This window comes from Physeter macrocephalus, chromosome 8 (genome assembly GCF_002837175.3).
Source record: "Physeter macrocephalus isolate SW-GA chromosome 8, ASM283717v5, whole genome shotgun sequence".
NCBI classification, from domain to species: domain Eukaryota; kingdom Metazoa; phylum Chordata; class Mammalia; order Artiodactyla; family Physeteridae; genus Physeter; species Physeter macrocephalus.
In genome coordinates, this window is record NC_041221.1 from 133,622,195 (window position 1) to 133,644,351 (window position 22,157).

Here is a 22,157-nt window from a genome sequence, read left to right on the forward strand (position 1 = left end):
TTATCTTTGATAAAGGAGGCAAGAATATACAATGGAGAAAAGACATCCTCTTCAATAAGTGGTGCTGGGAAAACTGGACAGGTACATGTAAAAGAATGAAATTAGAACACTCCCTAACACCATACATAAAAATAAATGGATTAAAGACCTAAATCAAAATGACCTAAATTAAAGACCTAAATCAATAAAAATGCATTAAAGACCTAAATGTAAGGCCAGACACTATCAAACTCCTGGAGGAAACCGTAGGCAGAACACTCTATGACATAAATCACAGCAAGATCCTTTTTGACCCTCCTCTTAGAGAAATGGAAATAAAAACAAAAATAAACAAATGAGACCTAATGAAACTTAAACGCTTTTGCACAGCAAAGGAAACCATGAACAAGACGAAAAGACAACCCTCAGAATGGGAGAAAATATTTGCAAATGAGGCAATGGACAAAGGATTAATCTCCAAAATTTACAAGCAGCTCATGCAGCTCAATATCCAAAAAACAACCCAATCCAAAAATGGGCAGAAGACATAAATAGACATTTCTCCAAAGAAGATATAGAGATTGCCAACAAACCCATGAAAGAATGCTCATTACACATTCTCTAATAATCATTAGAGAAATGCAAATCAAAACTACAATGCGATATTATCTCACACCAGTCAGAATGACCATCATCAAAAAATCTACAAACGATAAATGCTGGAGAGGGTGTGGAGAAAAGGGAACCCTCATACACTGTTGGTGGGAATGTAAATTGATACAGCCACTATGGAGAAAAAGACGCAGACCTACTAGAAAATAGACTTGAGGACACGGGGAGGGGGAAGGGTAAGCTGGGACAAAGTGAGAGAGTGGCATGGACATATATACACTACCAACTGTAAAACAGATAGCTAGTGGGAAGCAGCCGCATAGCACAGGGAGATCAGCTCTGTGCTTTGTGACCACCTAGAGGGGTGGGATAGGGAGGGTGGGAGGGAGCGAGACGCAAGAGGGAAGAGATACGGGGATATATATATATGCATAACTGATTCACTTCGTTATAAATCAGAAACTAACACACCATTGTAAAGCAATTATACTCCAATAAAAGCGTTAAAAAAAACTTAAAAAATAAAATAAAACTCCCTTTCACATGAACACACGTTGAAAAAAATTCTTTCACCAAAATGCTGTCAGACTCAAAGATAAGAGGAAGGGTAGCCGCAAGCATTCACTTTGAAGAGTCTTTTTAAGACATGTCTTTGGTGTCAGCCAGTGAGAGAAAGGAGGAGTTGGGGGGGATGGAGATCTCTGATGGAGCGTGGGACAGGGGTGGAGACAGGGAGCGGAGAGTTATCTGCAAAGTCTCCCAGATGGGGGCTTAGAGAAACAAATCCTATGGCCTCTGGTCCTACGTGGAGCCAGTTCAGGTAAGAGAAGTTATGGCCATTAGGCCAAGGAAAGGGAAGGCGCACACACACACACACACACACACACACACACACACACACACACACACACACACACACCCCTCTCCGGAACCGTCAGCCCATCTCACTGCCCAGTTCACAGCCAGGGCCGTCTCATCAAAGAGGCATCCTGACCGTCCAGCACCTTTACACCAAACTGCCCAGAAATGGCCTCATCTGTCTGTTTGATTACTGACAACTGATTCCTCTGCTAGCACACAAGATCCACGAGAACAGGAATTTGTCTATCTGTTTACCTCTCAAACCGCTGTGCTTAACACATGGTAAACACATATTTGTGGAACAAGCCAAAGAATTTCTCCACTCGTCCAGCTGTTACTCACAGAAGTGTACTGCTGTGGGTACCACCTTGTTAGGGGCTGAAGAGGGGAACGGTTGTGCTGGCCCTGTTCGTGAAGTCTGTTAGGCACCAGGCATCTGACCGCAAGCTGTCCCTACAGCTTCCCAGAGGAAAGCATCCTAGGCACATCTCACCATAAAGAGACTGAAGCTCAGGGAGGCCGAGAAACTTGACTTTTGCATACCTGGATAGCAGAGCATGAAATCAAATTCAGAAGCCCAAGGTCCTTCTCTACAGAGTTTGGGGGATGACAGAGTCTAGTGGCAGCCCAGCCATCTCGTCTTGCCCTGAGAGAGCCCAGCTGGCGCCACCCTCATCCTGGTCCCGCACCCTCAGGGTGGGAAGGGGGCAGAGATAAACAGCGTGATTTGTTCAGACACAGCTTTGCGCTGGCCCAACACTGACAGCATCTCTGCCTCTGGATTCCCAGCTCCAGTGGATGCAGGGATCAATTCTGGAATCACAGCAAGTGTCAGAGGAGAAGCTTCTGGGGGCACACGAGTAGCATTTAGTGTTCCTTGGCTAGAAAGGGAAAGAAGGCGCCCTGGGCTTCAGTGAGGACACTGGGCCCCAGCTCTGCGGCTCCAGGCTTGACGTCTCCCGAGGGCCCACCTGTGACATTAACTGCCCATCTGACACCTCCACGTGTCCACTCAGAGCCCACACTTCATGTCCAAAAACAACATTCTTTTTTTTAAATTGAAGTACAGTTGATTTGCAGTGTTGTGCCAGTCTCTGCTGTACAGCAAAGCGATTCAGTTACATACATACATACCTTCTTTTTTAATATGCTTTTCCATTGTGGTTTATCCCAGGATACTGAATATAGTTCCCTGTGCTATACATTAGGACCTTGTTGTTTATCCATCCCAAATATAATAGTTTGTACCTACCAACCCCAAACTCCCAGTCCACCTCTCTCGCTCCCCCACTCCCCCTTGGCAACCACAAGTCTGCTCCCTATGTCTCCGACTCTGTTTCTGTTTTGAAGATAGGTTCATTTATGCCCAATTTTAGATTCCCCATATAAGTGATATCATATGGTATTTGTCTTTCTCTTTCTGACTTATCTCACTTAGTGTGATAATCTCTAGTTGCATCCATGTTGCTGCAAATGGCATTATTTTGTTCTTTTTTATGGCTGAGTAGTATTCCATTGTATATATGTACCACATTTTATCCATTCATCTGTCGATGGACTTTTAGGTTGTTTCCGTGTTTTGGCTACTGCGAATAGTGCTGCTATGAACACAGGGGTACGTGTATCCAAAAACAACATTCTTGATTCTGCAAAACATGTTCGTCCAGTCTTTTCCATCTCAGTCAACAAGAGCACCAATGACTCTGCCCTGAAGCCAGACACTTAGGAGGTCACCTTGATTCCTACGTCCATCCATCCATCAGTCTCACTGGCCCTCCTCTTAAACATACCCTGCAAGTGGCCTCTTCTCTCCATCCTCCTGGCCTCTCTGGACACCTGCAGAAGCCTCCTAACTGGACTCCCTCTCCTCCCCTAGGGCCCTGTGGTCTCCCTTCCATGCAGCATCCAGAGTCATCATTCAGAAATGTGAAACCCATTAGCACTTGAATGCTGCTTGAAATCTGTCCCCGTGACTCAGAAAGCCTCTCCCATGGCTTATAACATCCTACACAATGTGGACCCTGCCCACTTCTCTGCCTTCATCCCTGGCCCCCCTCACCCTCTGGTCCAGCCACAATGGCAGCTCACCTTCCCTCTGACCCTTTGCCAGGAAGCTAGTTCTAGCCTCAGAGCCTTCACTATGCCTGGAATGGTCCTCCCCAGGTCACCGCCTGCTGGCTCCTTTGGTCACTTACATTCTGTGCGTCTCCTAAGGACCCTCCTAGACCACCCCTCTGAAGAAGCCGCCTCTGCCATATCCTGACTTTTCTTTGCAGCACTTAGCAGTCTTTGATATTTTATTGTTTATCTCTCCCAGTAGAATGCATATGCCCGTGAGAGCAGTGATCTTTTCTGTTGTGTATCCCTGGATCTAGAAAAATGCCTAGAACATGGCAGGAGCTCAGTGTAAACTTAACAAGGGGCTAAATGTCTCTTTGCATCACACCTGGCCCAGAAAAAGAGGTGCCCAGAAACATGAAGACATGTTTGGTAGAGGATGGCAACTTTCGTTTCCATACCAGTTAATTAGTGACTGGTTATGGAGCGTTTCTAAGGCCATTCAGGTTATTCAAACTCTGGTATTATTTTCCTCCAATATGAAAAATAGGTTTTGATTACAAAAGCGGGACTGTGCAGAAAAGGCCACCTCCATCCTGAGTCTGCTAAGAACCACACTCATAATGGGTTAAAAAAATTAAAGGGACCAGTTTCCTATCTATACCCAGTGAAAAAGCAAGATATCTGTCCCCTTTTCCCCATCTGATCTAAAAATAAAGGCCCTGCTCTGAGTCCCTGAGAGAGAGTCTAAGTTCTGATTCTGTGTGAGGAAAGGCTCAGCCATTTGCTCACCCTTAATAGGGCATAATGTCACCAATTAGTTAACTGACCCATTTAAGTCGTCACACAGGGTAAATTATAGGCTCCCAGAGCTGGCAGACCTTCAGGGGTCCTCCTGTCTCCTCCCTGCTTTGCTGGGGTGTCTTGAAGCCCTAAGAACTATTCCTGTCTTTAAGGGAGGGACACCTTCTCATGACACCTATTTTTCCAACCACTTTTACAGCCCAGAATTCCTCCAAGCAGCAGCCTAAGTCCCCCCACAGCACTAATACCAATAGATTGTCTGCCCTGCTCTTTCCCCAGCAGAGATGGACCAAAGTTCATTCCCAGGATGGGTAGCAAGAATGGGAGGAAGCAGAGCTGCTCCAAGCCCCAGCTCAGCCACTTGCCAGTGGTGACATTTGTGGCAGGGCCCTGACTTTATGGAGAAGGATGGACTTACAGCACTGGGTCTTTCTAACGCTTAGGGCTTTTGTGAGGAGTCAGCCTAAGTGAGGCCACCTCCCCCTTGGCCCATGCCTCCCTCCTATAAGGCCCCTCACTCGTGGACTGTGCCCTCACTAGACGCCAGACACCAGAGCTTGACAGGAACCATCTCCTTCCCTGCCCGGAATAACTCCACAAAGGGCCTGTCAGCATCATGAGTTTACAGTGAAGAAACTTAGACTCAGAAAGGTTACATCGTCTGCCAAGGTCACACCATCAACAAGTGGCTGAGCTGGGGGCCACTGGAATCCTGCAGCGGTGACAGTCCCAGCTTTACCCCACCCCCGCCTTCTCCTGCACAGCTGGCCCGGAACACCGGGCACCCGGGACCCGCCAGCACTTACCGAGATGAGTTTAACACACTTTGCAAAGCAAAAGCAAGAAAGATGCGACTGTAAGATGCTGCTGTTCACTTATATTACCTTTTGTAATTATACTGTTTATAAGTCTCCCCTGAGCAGCCTAAATAAAGGGGTGAGGTGGGAAAGGAAGAAGAGTTTGACCCTCTGGAGCACCAGGCTCCTTACCTGAATTATTGCAGCTTATTCCTCAGTGACCCTGGGTTATACATTATGATCCTCATTTTATAGGGTAGAACATCAAACTCAAAGAAATCTCCAGCTTCCTAAGCCTGAAGCCAGTGGGTTTTATTTCCCACAGACCCTGCTGTAAGATTCTCAGGGATTACAGTCACCACTCCTGGGGCTGTCTGATTCCCTGGCACCATGCTCCCGGCCACCTCCAGCTATGACCAAGACCCCCCAGTCCAATGCTTGGCTGAAAGAAAACCAGGAGAGCTAGTGGCTCCAGAATATCCAGGTCAGAGCTGTGAGGAGGCCTCGTTTCCCCTCCTCAGCTATCCTCCTCCCCGCACTCTGATGAGCACAGGCTCAAAATAGAAACCCTCAGAGTTCAGGCACTGGGATGATGGAAAAACACAAAAAGGCCATGAATGAGCTGTTCACTATCCTCGTCCTCAAAACAAAAAACCGAATGTGTGATCGAGTAGGTGGCTTGCTTAGATTTGACTTGGAACAGAATCCAATGCTACCTACACGTGGGGTCTTGGGCTGGGCACTGGGGGAAGATGTGGGTAGTAAAGGTGACCTCGGGCTCGTGAGTTCAAGGATCTTCCATCTTAGAGCGCGACCCTCACAAGCAACCCTAATTCAGGGCCGTAAACACAGAGGGGAAACACGGATGCCCCCTAGCAGAAAGGGAAAGGCTCAGGGGAGGACCAGTATTATGCTGGGCACTGAGAAGCAGATGCGATTTCCAGCAGGAATGAGGCACCCTGGGTAGAAGCAGCAGCAAGAGTGAACAGGGGAAGAGAGGAAACTGAAGATGTGGAGCGGAATGCTCTAGTCTGGATGCGTGTGAGGGTGGTCCAGGCTGGAACTAGACCAGAAGAACCATTAAGCCCTGCACTGGTCAGTTTGGACTTTCTTCCATAGTCAGTGCAAGCCCCACTGTCAGTTTCTGGGGGGAGAGTGACACCGAGGGATGTGCTTTCAGGTCCTTCACTCCATCAGCCAAGGGGATTGCTGTAAACTAGAAGGACCAGTCAACAGGGGACAGCGGTGACTGTGGTTCCACTGACAACATGGGGCTCTCTCAGATTCCAGCCTTAGAAATGAAACTTCTGAGCTGGATTGAGAGAATGAGAGAAACAGTCACGGGGGCCCCGAGGCTAGCTTCCCGTTGCTTGAAGCTTCCAACTTGCCATCAGCTTTGTCCCTCTCTTTTGCTGCATTCGAATGAAGCATTAAGCAGAGCTGGAAGTGTGGTCCCCATGGAAGCTAGAAACTTAGGAGCATTAGCTGACAAACAGGCTCACTGCTGTGTAAACTCCCAGGGCAAATGCAAAGCGCGAGCTAATCTTGCCATCATTACAAGTTCTCTGAGCTGAGGATAACGTATGGTAATCTAAATCTGGCCTGGCAAACGCCTGCCTGGGAAATCTGACTGGGATTTGTTTGCTGATTCCCTTCCATCCTCCAGGAGATTGCAGGACATGGCACACCAAGACCTAGTCACGAAGCTGACACGTCCCTAGTGCTCCAGTCCCCAAGGCACTCATCTGCTGGACCTCCAATGTTGGCTAAAAGGGACATGAGGATAACAATCTGCAAATAATTCTGTAGCAGTGGGTTCGTAGGAAGAAACCTACAGCTTGATCAGTGCATGGTTAAAGAGTTCAGCGTCCCCCTCTGTATACAGACCATATGTAAAGCTCAATTGTGCCCCTCTCCTCCTTTGCTTAACATCTTCTGGAAGATTCCATCAATTCTGAAACAAAGTTTAAAATGCGCTGTCGGGCACACCTGTCCAGCCCTCGCCACCTGTGGCTCCTCACCACCTAAAACTCCAAACCCCTTACTAAATGAGCAGCCTGCAGCTCCCCTCACAAAACACACACATCTCCACACCCTGGCTTTGACAGTTCCCTCCACCTACGCGTCCCTCTTCTCCTGGCTAAATTTTACTTGTTTTTCAAAACACAACTCAGACATCTCCTTCTCTGGGAAGTTTCCGGAACAGTTTTCAGCTCTCAGTTATTCAGCCAATGCTTGTCAGCGTTTACTGTATGTATACGAAGTATTATTACAATCCCTGCTTTACACTGAGGGAGATCAGAGAGGTTAACTTGCTGGAGGTCACAGAAACATAGTCTGGATTCACTCCACACTCCAGTATGGATTCGGGAGCCGTGGTCTGAATGACTGCCCTGTTCACACTTAACCTCTGCACCAACATTTCTCTGTCTTAGTCTGTCTTTTCCACCAGATGGTCAAGTCCCTGAAGGTAGAGATGGCCCAACCCTTCTCTCTGGCCAGCACAGGGATACTGGCCTGCTGCAGGGGCTCAGTCAAGAGCCATAAAAAGAAACGAAACTGAGTTATTTGTAGTGAGGTGGATGGATCTAGAGACTGTCATACAGACTGAAGTAAGTCAGAAAGAGAAAAATAAATACTATATGCTAACACATATATAGGGAATCTAAAAAGAAAAAAAAATGGTTCTGAAGAACCTAGGGGCAGGACAGAAATAAAAACACAGACGTAGAGAATGGACCTGAGGACATGGGGAGGGGGAAGGGTAAGCTGGGACGAAGTGAGACAGTGTCATGGACTTATATATACACTACCAAATGTAAAACAGATAGCTAGTGGGAAGCAGCCGCATAGCACAGAGAGATCAGCTCAGTGCTTTGTGACCACCTAGAGGGGTGGGATAGGGAGGGTGGGAGGGAGGGAGACGCAAGAGGGAAGAGATATGGGGATATATGTATATGTATAGCTGATTCACTTTGTTGATGTTAAAAAAAAAAGAATCCGCCTGCCAATGCAGGGGACACGGGTTTGAGCCCTGATCTGGGAAGATCACACATGCCCCGGAGCAACTAAGCCCGTGCGCCGCAACTACTGAGCCTGTGGTCTGGAGCCTGCGAGCCACAACTACTGAGCCCACGTGCCACAACTACTGAAGCCTGCGAGCCTAGAGCCCGTGCTCCGCAACAAGAGAAGCCACCACAATGAGAAGCCTGTGCACCGCAACGAAGAGTAGCCCCCGCTCGTCGCAACTAGAGAAAGCCCGCGTGCAGCAACAAAGACCCAATGCAGCCAAAAATAAAAATAAATAAATAAATTTATTTATTAAAACAAAAAAAGAGAGTCCCAGAGCCAGCAGTCCCACAGCACCATCAGGCTAAGCTCCTCCACTCTGGATGCTCTCCTCTCTAGACCCACACGCCCTGGACTCTGGCCAACCAACTTCTAGGCCCATGTCATCAATTTTCAGGGAGACTTGATGAAGAAATGTGAACAGTTTAGTAGAGAGACACTCCATGTCAGAAACAACTCCCAGTGTACTTATTAGGGACAAGGTACCAGCACTTGTGTTCTTGGCATGAAGGGGATAAGAACCCCCAGTCTCGACCAAGAAAGAACGGGTAACTCTGTGTGTAAACGCATGACATTTCATTAGGTATTGTATAAATATATCCCTTTCAAACACCGCCTACTCCCACAAATCTTTACACAGTGCTTACTACGTGGCAGAGACTACGCATAAAAAGATGAATAAGAGCCAGTACCACAGAGCTCCTGGTGAGACAGAGACCTGCCTGGGGATGCAAGTGGAGGACCGGCCAATTCTGGAATGACGAAAGTTGGGAAGAGGTCAGGAAAAGGGACATGGAAGACATCCTGGCCTGCAAACCATTATTCATAGTTGTTAGTATCTGCGTCCATGTTCTAAACCCAACTGCACAACAAAATATGGATTCCTAGATCTCACCTCCTGAAATCAAAACCTGGGTGGCAGGGCCCAAGATTCTGCACTTTTAAGTTCCCCAGGTGACTCTCGCGCAGCCTGTTTCACACAGGTCTAGGGATGGGGGCCTGGAGCCACTGCTCCAGGATACAGGGATCCCAAGAACACTGAGGGGGCTGCAGGTGGTTCGGGGAAGGCTGAAGAGCCTCAGACTCTAAGCGAAAAGACTGGCATTTACATTCACCCTCCAGCTCTTGCTAGCTGTGTAGACAAGGGCAAGTCACTCAGCCTCTCGGAACCCCTGTCCTCAACGGCAGGCTGGAAGGTACAAAGGTTCAGAGTCAGACTGCCTGGATGGAAATCCCAGCTCCACTGTTTCCCCGTGGGGGGACTTTGGGCAAGTCACTCAGGCCCTCTCTGTGCTGGAGCTTTCCTTCCTTATAACATCAAGCTATGAATATTATCCACTCAGAGGAGATGATCCACGTAATGCATTAAGCACAGCGGCTGATACCCGGCATTCGTGAACTGCTTATCTGCCATTATGATCACCATCCTCACCGTGGGATGGTGGTGTGGCCTTAGGATTTAGCCCAGTGACCACCAACAGAAGGAGGGTTCCCCAGGACAGGAACAAACTTTATCAGAGTTTTAAAACACAGCTTTGATTTCTTTAATTACTATGTAAAGTAGGCATTCTCCAGTGAGTATTTGAGGTTGAGCTTTCTCCCAAGGATCCACAGCTGTTGAAGAGGCTATAGCAGAATCAGCTCCTGAGTGAATGTGACTCAGACACCCAGAGCCAAAGGAAGCTGCTGAAGTAGGCAGCAGCCTGGCGCAGGAGCAGTTCAGCCAGTCTCCTCGACTGACCCCAGCACCCAGCCGCGCAAAGCCCTTCTCTTTCCCAGCCCCACACGAGTTCCTCCTGAGCCAGACATCCACCCCTTTCCTTGACCCAGAATGTCCCATCATCTCCCGGCATCTGCTACCCACCTCAACCCACACTCCTGTCATTTGGGGAAAAGGTGAAGAACTCCCCAGGCTGGAGCTCCACAGGGTTTCAAGTAAAATCAACACCCATGTCCATACACCGATGAAATCAAACCAGAGGCCTCCTGCCCTTCATGGCCCAGAGCAGAGAACATTAGGGCAGCCACTTAGCACCCAGTCCGAGGCATGAGCACAGAAGGCCTACAGCGCTAAGACAAGGGGCTTCTCCAAGAGAATCAAGAAGTAGGTGGATTGGCACCAGCCTCTCTCCGACCTCCTCGACCACCTTTCTGGCCTCTCTCCCCATCTCACCCTCCATGCCCCTTTCAGTTTCTAGAGGATTCCAAGCTCTGTCCTGCTCGGAAGCCTTGAGATCGCTGCTTCCTCTCAGAGCCCTGTCCCTTAGGATCATCTTATCCTCCAGGCCTCATCTTCGATGGCTCCATCTCAGAGAGGCCACCCCTGACGACCCCGTCCCTTTTATTCTCTCTCACCAAAACCTGCACTTTCCCTCCAGCGAACTTCACCATGCTTGCGATTATTCCGCTTTGTGCTTATCTTGCCGACCATTGCATCTCCAGCACCCAGTGGAGCAGACAGCACAGAGTGAGTGAATGAAAGGACCAACAAAGGGCGGGGGCAGGGGTGAAGGAGAGGGAGGGAAGAGAAGAAATAGCAAGGCCAAAACAGAACAGAAGACAAAGTGCCTTTCTTGGGTCCTGGGTGGCCAGGGGTAGTTTTATTTCTTATTCTTTGCTTGGAGGCACTACACAGGTTCCACTCCATCCGTATCAAGTTGACTTGCTCCAGAGCTAAGGCCCCCTTCTCTGAAGCCACTACCATCACTGGCTGCCCCCCACTGTCCAGATGCCCCTGGGAAGAAACCTATGGGCTCTGAGCCGGGGCAGGATCCTGAAATTTCTCAAGCAGATGGCACCGGCTTCCAGCACTGAAGGAGTCCTGGCGATTATTTTAATTTGTTGAGTTTCTCTTTTGAATTTAGGAAATAGATGCAGGCAAATTCGCTGCAAGCTACACTTGCATGACTTCAATACCTGACAGTCTTGTAGCAATCGCCTTTTCAACCCAGGGCCCTCTAAGTCTTCATGAAATAAAGAAAGAAATAAAATCTTCAGGGAGGAAGGAGGTGAACACAGTGGGGACTGCTGTGTGATTAGGTGATGGACTACAGTGGTGCCAGGGTGCCCAGAGGAGGCCATCTCACTGAGGGGACAGAAGAGAGATGTGAGCCAGGATGGCATCTAAGGAGGCTCCTGCAGGACCGCAGAGCAAAACCACACAGGGAAGATGCAAGCTGTGTGTCCGCTAGATAAGGCCTTTCAAGGTACAGCCTGGTAATTGAAAACAAAATGAATGTGGGATTGCTACAAGACAGGCAGTAACAAAATACAGTGCTCCATCCCGATAAGTCATGAGAAATGAAGTCTTCTTAAGGGGCTGAAGTGGGGATGGCAGCATGTGGAAGCCAATTCCCTCAGACCAAATTTATCTGCACCGCAGAACAAAGGTGATGACTGGGCATCTAACGCGTCTCTGTCCTCGCGGGCATGATGCCTCCCTGAGTGGGGACGTGTGCGTGTGCCAGCTGGACAGGCTGAGCCACCCCCACCTTTAACCGAACACCTCTGGCCCCACGGCCCCCTGCTGCCTCCAGTGCCCTGGAACCCACCTGGCCTTCCTTCTGTATCATTTCACTCCACTCTTCCCAGGAGACCAACAGCCTCCAGGCTCCTAACTCCAAAGGCCACATCTGCATCCTTACCTGGGTTGGCTCTCAGCTCCTTTCGGTCCCCTGACCACACCTTGCTTCCTGAATGCGTCCCTCCCTGTGGTTCCCATGACACTCTGGCTATGCCGATCCCAGTCAACTTCCTGCCTTTCTGGCACCTCCTCTGTCTCCTGTGAGCACTCCTCCTGCTTTTGATCCCTTCTATATTGTTGTTCCTTGGGGTTCTCTCCTAATTCTTCTCCCTCTCACCCAGTCTGCTCTCCCTGAAAGAGCACAGCAACCATCTACCCTGCTCCATGGCTCCAAATACCTCCTTCATGCTGATGGCTCCCAAATGTTTCTCCAGGCCCAACCTCACCACTGAGCTCCAAGCCCGTCTGTCCAGTTACCTGATGGTCCTCGTTCCAGGGACAATCCACAGGCAATATGACAGCGACCCAGGCCCTACACTTACCTCACCCTTTTTCTTCCCAAACCATCTCTTCTTTCCATGTTCCTGTCTAGTCACCCTGTAACTCTAGGAACTTCACCACCTGTAACTCCTTCTTTTCTCTGTCCCCCTACATCCAAACTCACCCTTCTCTCTACCCTCCAGTACCCGCCTTACCTGTCCCCCTCCCCACGACCCCATCCTAGTTTCTCCTCTGATCTATAGCAACTACCTCCTTACTGAGCTCTTGCTGGGTTCAAGCTTAATCTCCCTCTGACCCACCTTCCAAACTGCCATCCTATCTATAACTCATACATGCATTGAGCACCCACTGTATTCTGGGCACTATAAAAAAAAAAAATACTTTCACTCTGGGCATGTTCCTGGTGGCTGTAAACTCTAGAAAAGACATAAACAGACCACTGAAATTAAATATGTTAAAACGGGAGTTATGTGGAGTGCTGTGAGAGTGTGGAAAGGAGACTGAAAAAGCCAATCGTGTCACTTCCTATCAACAACCTTCGGGGACTCCCCTGTAGATGCCCTCAACAGAGCTGCCAGTGGTGGTGTCATGACACACAGGAGAGGGGGACCCGTTATGAGGTATCCCAAGTAATTAGTTAGCCTATATTAGTGAAAACAATTAGGGCCCAAGAACAGGAGTTTTCAGACCATTATCTCTCTATACAGTAGAACAGATACAAGGCTGCCTGATAATAATAGCCCTGTTGCTTAGTTGCAAACTGAAGGGGAGAAAATACAATCCTGTAAGGTGAGCAACATCCCAGACAAGTCCACAGGACATTCTGGGTCAGGTAGTCACTGTAGGAGAAAGGAAGGGAGCCGCTGGCCTTTCAGATACTCTCGCTACGGTGTCTAAGGGCCACATAACATGTCCAGCCCAGGTCCACCCATCTCACACCTGTCCCCAACTTGCTCCTTGCTCCAGCCATACCTGATCACTATTTTCTGACTACACTCTGCTCCCAAGGCTTTGGGACATTTCTTAGATTGTTATCCCCTGCCTGAAACGCTGTTTCCACCATGTCTGCCATCCTTCAGGTCACAGATCACAGCCCAGGAACAAATGACCAACTGCTTCCCTCCTCAGGGCCTCCAGAGCCCCATCTGTCCTTGGTCTTCCTCCCCCATCCTCCATGATATCCAGAACATGGTGGTGCAGGGCTGGAGCCTGATTCTGCCCTGTCTACCCAAGGCTTACTTTAGCCCCTGGCAATGGATACAGCCCCACACGTATTTCCTGGGCAAAAGAACTCATTGTGGGGTCCACCTGCTGCAGAGCCAGGAGAAGCAAGTCTGCACGGGGCAAGAAGGGAGCTTTGAAAGGGCTTCCTGTCTGTGTCCCCACTTTGCATCTAAGGACAGAATATTCTAGGGTGTTTTTTAATCCTCTTCTCTCTTAGTTCCTCTGTTTTATCTTCCCACTTAGAAGCTGCAAAGGGCCAGGACCTGGCAGACGCAGAGGAAAGACTCCAACTCTTCCCGGCTATGTGACCTTGAGCAAGTTCTTTAACCTCTCTGAGCACTTCTGCTTCTGTAAATGAGAAACATTAAACATCCCACAAATGGGTTGGAAGAAGAAGAAGTAAGTTACCATGTGCCTTATAAAGCACATAGTGAGCCCTTAGTTAATGTGACATGCCTTTCCCTCCATCTCTTTGTTCTGTAATCCTCACTATGCAAAGGGACTGAGCAGGGGGATGAGTCTTGCAGGAGAGCCTGGCACATGTGAAAGCTCATCAGAAGAGTATAAACAGAGCTCTCCAGACCTGAAGACCAGGGCATCGGAGTCCAATGTGATCTGTTATTCACCCACCACGAGCAGCCAGTGCCAGTTGAAAATAAAGAGAAGCCTAGAGTTAGCCTAAGTTAGAGGGTTTCTCCCACTCCCAAGGCTGCCTGTGTTGGGCTGTGCAGTCCCTAGCTTGGGCACAGCCAAATAAGGCCACGCGGGCTGGGACAGCTGCCTCTCAGGGCACTGAAGTGTTTAAGCAAGGAAGGAACACAATCTGACTTATACTTTGAAAACATGCCTCAGTATCCGCCAACAGAAGAATGGACAAATAAACTGTGTACACAATAGACCACCACCCAGAAGGTAAAGTGAATGAGGTAGAACTACATGAATCAACATGGATAAACCTCAAAGAAATGTTGGGATGAAAAAGCACAGTATGATACTGTAATGTGAGGTTTAGAACACACAAAAACATTAGTATATATGTTAACTTATGGATACATACGTAGTAAAAACATACACATACAATGAGAAATTCAGTTACCTCTTGCGAGAAAAGATAAGGCATACTGAGGTCTTTACTAACAAATCTATGATTTGTTTTCTTTAAGTAAATGATCTGAAGCTGACACAGCTGTGTTAAAGCTGGTAGGCAGAGACATACATTTTTTAAAACTATGTTAGTTATAAAGAAGAAAGTGTCACTCTGATGGCTATGGGGCAAAGGGACTGGAGGGGGCAAGACAGGAAGCGGATGGGCCAACCAGGAGGTTTACTGCCACAGTTCAGACAAGAGATGATGGGGGTAGAGAGCAGTGGAAATCATGTAAAATGGGCAGACTCAGCACACGTCTTGGCAGTGATCCAACAGGCTTTGGGTATTGATGGGATCTTTAGGGTAGCTGCAGGTTGATGGATGGGGAGGAGGCACTGTGATGTCCAGTTTCCTGGTTAAGTACGTGGGTGGTAGAAACACTGAGGTTGGCAGAAAGCAGTGGAGGAGAAACATCTGGTCAACCCAGGGACAGATCCAGAACCAATGGTCCCCAGCACCATTCCCCAGCAAATGAAGTGAGAAAGACATCTCCCCAGACTCATAATGGGCTGTCACCATAGAATATCATGAGAATTCTTTTATAAGCTATGCCTGGCGCCTGGCTTTGATGAAATAACCCAATTAAGAAAGGGATGGGAAGGACAGAGCTGAAGCCCCCAGTAAAATAAAGTAGCCGGCGCTTCATTCTGCCCTCAAACCTCTGGGTACAACCAGCAGAGAAAAATGGGAGGTCTGGATGGTGTCCATGAATACTTGATAGCTCAATATAGCTTTGGGGGTGCCAAAGACTATGAAATATGGACAGCGCCTAGCTGCCCCTGAGAAGTTACATTAGCGGTAATAACATGGTAGGCTATAGGTGCAGGGTGCTGGTAATTTATTTCCCCTTTAAGGATATGTTAGAAAAGGCAGATTTAATAGTGTGGAAATGAGAATGGGTGAGAGATGACATTGCAACTCTGTAGATAACCCATCAGGCTACCCCAGCCCCCAGACGGCCCTAGGTCTTCTCTCCTTTCTCATAGGCACCTCTGAGGCCCCCTGCAAAGCTTCTTCCTCCACCCCCACCCCCACAAATGCACACCCCATTCTGTTAGGCTGAATAGGAAAGTGCTTAATTGCTCATTTAATTCACAAGCCGCCCAGGGTCTTGGTTTTTGTGTATCTGATACATCAATGTGCTTGTTTCAGACTGAATATTCCTAGAAGCAGGGCGAGTGCCGAGGCCAGCCACTCTGTCCAGTAACACCCACAGATGAGAGAAGAGATGGCTGCAACAGCAACTTCTTTTCCCACATGTTTTAGCATCAATAACCCTTCTTTCATCACCAAAGGGAGAGAAGTGGCATTGAAGACTTGGTCATTCACATTCGTTAAATAAGGCATTAAGCATGGATTATACCAGGCACTGTGCCCAGCCCTCGGGGGGGCGGCTCTTGGTGCAGGGGACAGACAGACAAGTGAGCAGGCAACAAAGAACTGTGGGAGAAGGGTGACAGCACAGGGAGACACAGGGTGTCTAGGGGAGCCCACTTCACAGCTGGGAAGCCTTCCCAACAGAAGCTGAGACATGAAGGACCAGAGAGCGTTATCCAGATGAAGGGAGTGGAAGAGTGTTTCAGGTAGAGGGAAAAGCATGTGCAAGGCCCCAGGCATAAGAGAACACATGGCCTGTCAGCAGAACTGCAGCGATTCAGTCTTGTCGGAGCAGAGAGTGGCGGGTGGCATGTGCAGAGATGAGAGGGGCGGGGTGAGCAAAGGCACGGTCTTTGCTTTCCCCAGACTCAGCCCCGGCCCACCCTGTGCTGGGCAGAGAGAGACTTGTGGACGGCCCCGCCCTTCCTCCCCTCTCCCTCCTGGCTCCTGTCTTTCTTCCCACAGCCTCCCCTTCCCCCAGACCCTGCTCCCTACACTGGGCCCCACATGATTTACCTCCAGGAAGGTAGCTCTCACCCCTCTGCCATACAGCCTCTGCTGACCGCTATCCGCTCAGGCCCAGAGAAAACCCAGGACTCAGCAGAAAGTTTCCATCTGATCCCTCCACAAACACCGCAGTTACAGCCGCATTTCTGGTCCGAGCCTTCTGTAAAGGATGCTGACACTGCGTACAGCAGCAAAAGGGTCCCCGGTCCTGTCTGGTCAGGGTCAGCAGGTTTAACCATAATGAAAACAAAATGCTAAGAGCAGCCTCCCCCCACATGATCCGGACTCCCTCCACATCCAGCATGTAATTAGGAAGACAGAACAGCCTGGCAGCAGTCCATGATTAAATTCACCATGCAGCAAAGGGGTCATCCATCACTTCTTTTGTTTTCTTCTCGCTCTAACAATGTAAAATGACCCTCCTAAAAAACTGAAGTGAATAACCTGATCTGGTCTCTCCTTTTAATTCCCCTTCACTAAAAGCATACCCACTGCCTGTGCACAGGTTTCCAATACCCCTCTCTGAGTTTTAACTATACATCTTTCCAACCGTAATAATTCTCTGTCTACTCAGTGGTGTGGATTCCACGGGAGGTGATCTTCACAGGTACCACCCTGCCAAAGCTGCCTTGATACAGGCAATTAGCAATTCACCTGAATTTCACAGACACTTAAAACGGTAACTGTGCAGAGCTCTGGTTTTGTCTAACATCATTTTAGAAATAAAATTTTAAAAAGATATCTTAACAAAGCACATGGGTGACTGTGAAATTAGCTGAGATCCAGCCCAAACATCACTATCACCCTCACAGGGCAGGAAGCAGAGAAGATGTGGGAGGTGGGGCAATGGATGAAGGATGGGGCCCAGGCGCGGTGGCCACCTTATTTGGCCACAGGCTATAGCAGGCCAGCCATGAGACTGGACAGCTGCCAGTGGGTATGGCATGACATGGGGGTGGCCCACATTTCCAGATGTGTCACCCAAACTGTCCACTCCAAGGAAGGTGATTCAGCCCAGCCATGTTCACTGCCCCCTAGAGTTGGAAATAAGAGAGAGTTATGAGTACTTACTGGTTGGAAGCAGCAGGGGTAACATCTCTCCAGAGATGGCTGGTGTAGGCTACTCCAAGCCAAGGATGCAGATATAGTTCTCTGGGTGGCAGTGAATATGCAGGATCATGTGTACCCCCCGTGATATTGTGATTTATAATAAGAAATAGGGTAGTTCTTATTAAACCCCATTCCTGGCACAGAGCTCCTAAAACCCTTGGAACTTCCTAAATAATGAGAACAACAAAAGGTGTCTTTGTTATATTAAGGAGGTGAATTTTGGAAAACACTCTGGTTGCCCAGGGAACCAACTGCCTGATTGTAAGGTTGGAACTTTCAGTTCCCATCCCCGGAACTCCAGGGAGGGGGCTGGGTTGGGTGGCGCTGGGCGGGGCACAGACTGAGTTCAATCACACATGGCCAACGGCTTAATCACTCATACCTATGTAATGAAGCTTTTCTAAAAACCCAAAAGGACGGGGATTTGGAGAGTTCCTGGGTTGGTGAACACAGGGGATGTGCAGGGTGAGTGGCGCTCTTGGAGAGAGCCTGCAAGCTCCTCCGCCTCCCCCCACACCTTGCGCTGTGCACCTCTTCCATCTCGCTGTTCCTGAGTTACAGCCTTTTATAACAAATTGGTCATCTAGTAAGCAAAAAGTTTCTGAGTTCTGTGGGTCACTCTAGCAAAGCAGTTGAACCCAAGTTGGGGCCCATGGGAACCTCCAATCTATAGCTGGCTGATTAGAAGCACAGGTGACAACACGGACCTTAGTTACCTTAAGGTAACTAAGATGCCCCACGCCTGGGAAGTGGAAAAGGTTCCTGAAGGAAGAGAATTACTCTTTCAGGCCATCCAAGGGCCCCTGAGTCCATCAAATTAACAAAATTAACATTTACTGTGTGTCCAGCACAATACTAAGCGCTGTGAAGGATACTAAGAAATAGGAGTGTCAGAAACTCTCCTTTCCTCCCCATTATCTCGTCAATCACCGCCTCAGTCCCTCCCGCCCCCTCCCCACACTGAGTCCATCTCCCTGCAGGCAATCCCTCCCAGCCCAGCCTAAGGCTGGGAGAAACAATCTCCCACCTGCCGACCCCAAACCCCAGCCCTTCCTATCCAGCCAGTGGGTACTTTTCAGATCGCAAATCTGTCATCCAACCCTCCCCATCCAGCTGAAAACCTTTCAGTGGGCTTCTACTGCTGCTAGGGTAATGACAACACTCCTTAAGGTGCCCGCATGGCCCTGTGTGGTCTGGCCCCAGCCAGTCCCTCTTCCTCATCTCCTGCCCCGTCCCCTTGCTCTCTGCACTCTGGCCTTCCTTTAAACACTCTTGCTTACCCCACTACCTGTGATGAGAGGGCCTTTAAACATGCTGTTCCCTCTGGCTGCAATGCTTTTCCTCTCTGCTTTACTTATTTGGCTCCCTCAAGTCACAGCTCCAATGCAACATCCACAGGGAAGCCTCCCCAGATCATTTCTAACTATGTCAAATCTTCCCTTTATAACCTGCTGGAGCTCTGTGTACCTAATTGGAACTTATCACTGTTTAAACACTACACTGACTTATGTGATCATTTGATTACTACTATGTGTCCTCCCTGAACTATAAGCTCCAGGAGAGCAAGAGCCATGCTTGATTTTGTCCTCATTGTGTGGCCCGTACTCAACAGGGTGTCCCACATACACTATGAGTTTGACGTATATTCATTGAGTTAAAGAATCTTGGCCCCCAGGGGCTTGCAAAAGCTGTCTAGTTCACGAGATGACCCACAACTAGCTTTGTGAAAACTGACATCCAGCAATGAAAATAACACTGCCACCCAAGAAAGCTGGAGGACCTGGGTGATGAGTATGACTCAAGCTGCCCTGTGACCTAAAGAGAATGCTTTGGGCAAGATACCCCTGAGAGGACGATCACCTCCATCTTGACAACACAGTCAGGATCTTGGGTGCTTTGGACCACTGTGGGAAGCTCACTGATTCTGCAAAGCCCTCGGAACCCACTTAGGCACGTGTCTCTCCAATCGCACAACCAAAACTTACTCTGGTCCCTGTACATGCTGGAGTTCTGGGGCCCATGGGCATCAACAGGAGAGACTGTCTTGAGTGAGATACTGATGTCTGCTTGATTTTGGTCCACTAAAAAAAAAAAATGTTGCTCAGCAAACACAGAAAGACCACGATACCCTGTGGGATGAGGTATGAGGGTTCCTGCTTAGAAAGGAAGCAGAATCACTTTGAATCCCAGCTCTGCTATGCACGACAAGCCACGGACAAGCCACTGTGCCACTCCAGGTCAGTTTTCTCATGCACAGAGTCAGGATAAGAATCACGGTATCTACTGTCCAAGGCCGTTCTGAGGATTAACTAAGATAATATATGCAGCATGCCTGGCACAAAGTAGATACTCAAATTCCAGATTCCACTACAAGAGAAAAATCCTGATACTACTTCTCTACAAAAATAGACAAGCTTAAAAATAAAATTTGGGAACACGCTGTATTCTTTAAAAAGTTTTTTAAGATTCTTCTTTTCTGATTATCACAGCAATGCATTTTCATTGAGAGGTAATACGCAGGAGATGAGGACCCATTAAATGGATTCAAATCTAGCACCAGTTCCTCACAGCTGTTTGGCCTTGGGCAAGCTACGTAACTTCCCGGAGTTCAGTCTCTACATCCATGAAAATGGAGATGGCAGTATCCTCCAGTTTATAGCCTAGTTGTAGCAATTAAATGAGATAATCTATGTGAAGTTCTTGATATACCACCTGACACATGGTGAGGACTCAGTAAACACTATTTCAATCATCATCATCATCACTATTGTTGAGACTTCTTTAAGCCAGAAAGATACAAAATATGGGAAAGGTAAGATAATTTGAAATGCCACCATCCATAAATAAACATTTTAACATTTTAGTGTTCTTCTAATAATCACATCACTATTTTAATTTTACAAAATTTGGCTCATACAATATAAACTGTATTGTATTCTGATGTTTTCTGTCTCCTTATGTCCTAATTATTAAGAACATGACGTTAAAGTTTCTGTACTATTCCATCCTGTGGTAGGACCAAAATTAATCCATCATAAAGTTTAACCAAATGTTGGTCTTGTAAATAATGCTGCAATAAACGTCATTTCTACATATGCATTTGTCCTCATTTCAAATTATTTCTTTCGGACATACTCTTAAAGGATGAATTACTGTTTAACAGAGTAATTTTTTTTTTCTCTTCTCAGTACTGTGTATGATGAATTGCCTTCCAGAATTCATATGGTGCCTAGTACAGTACTTAACCCACTGAAGGGCTGGACAAACAGCTGTCAAAAGGAGAGAAGAGAATAAGCATTGTCTTTTTAAAAAATATAGTCTAACAACAGAAGAAAGATTGTATCTTTATTTTATATTTCTTTGAATGCCAATGAAGTTAAACATTTTTTCATGCTGTGTATATTTCTTCTATGAAATTTTATGTTTATGTATTTGTCCATCTTGTAAAGTTTTAGCATTTTTATTCATTTGTAAGTGCTTTTTATATATTAAGGCTATCATCTCTTTGACTTACTTGTGGTAATATTTTTCTTAATTTGCTTTGTGGTTTGTTTTTGACCCAGATCATATTTTAACTTTAGTGTAGTCAAAATTTCTGGGTTTACTTTTAAGGTCTAGGGTTCTTAGGTTAGATGCGAATTCAACCATGACTTTGTTTTTTATGTGTTCTCATTTTTTTATACATAACTCCTCTGAATAAATACTTAACAATATGACTAAATGTGTGTGTTTGAGTGATTTATATGTGAGAACTACCTATCTTAAAGTATTTTGCAAAATCTCCCAGCACCATCGGTAAAATAATCCTTTTTGTACTGTTTCTATAATCATACGCCAAAGACCTTCCAATGACTATGAGGGTTTATTTTTGACTTGTGAATTCCAGTCCACCATTCTGTCCATTGATTTTTACATCATTCACACTGAACTCTTAAGGGGGAAAAAACTCATCTTCCTCAGAGCCTGAGTCCGTGGATCCTGTGAGATGATGACCCAGAGGACCTGAGTTGCTGCCGTCTTCCTTCAGACAACCGCCACCTGTCACAGAACCAGCCTGGGCATAGTATGAAGACCCCGTGCTGTGGAAAAACGAGTGTCAGCCTGACACATGTCTCTGCTTTGTTAATATCATTCAGGCTCAGCACCTCCCCCCACAGATTCTCTTCCAAGCCATGATTTTTTTTGTCCTGTGTATATTATCTCAAGTCCAGCCTGGTCAGGAAAGAACCTGCTGGTTGCCTGAGTCACCACAGAGCCATCATCAAGAGAAAAGTCGATGATGTCAAGGATGGTTCTCAGCTATCTATGGCCGCTACCTAAACCCCATCAGTCCTAAGTCCTTATTTTACTTGCTCTATCAGCCATTTTACCCAGTTGATCTCCCCCTCTCCCTTGAATACTTTCTCCACTTGGCTTCCAGGATGTCACACTCTCCTGGTTTTCCTCCCTCTCTCGAGAAGTTTCCTCTCAGCCTCTTCTAGTGCTTCCTCCTCATTTTCCCAACTTCTGAACACTGGGGACCTGAGTCACAGGTCTTAGTCAACAGACCTCTTTGTTTTTCTGCCTACATTCACTCCCACGGTGATCT

At 47.6% G+C, this 22,157-nt stretch overlaps 1 protein-coding gene across 2 annotated transcripts in view; it reads right to left on the reverse strand.

Moving 5' to 3' along the window:
• Nucleotides 1–22,157, reverse strand: part of SPOCK1 (SPARC (osteonectin), cwcv and kazal like domains proteoglycan 1) — a 560,476-nt gene that overhangs the window by 198,204 nt on the left and 340,115 nt on the right. The window contains exon 4 of one of the 2 annotated variants that reach the window (XM_024121302.3): nucleotides 19,555–19,650. The exons of the other annotated variant lie outside the window; for it this stretch is intronic. Coding sequence (XP_023977070.1) covers nucleotides 19,555–19,650 — 96 coding nt within the window. The remainder of the gene's footprint in view (nucleotides 1–19,554; nucleotides 19,651–22,157) is intronic. 2 annotated transcript variants of the gene reach the window in all.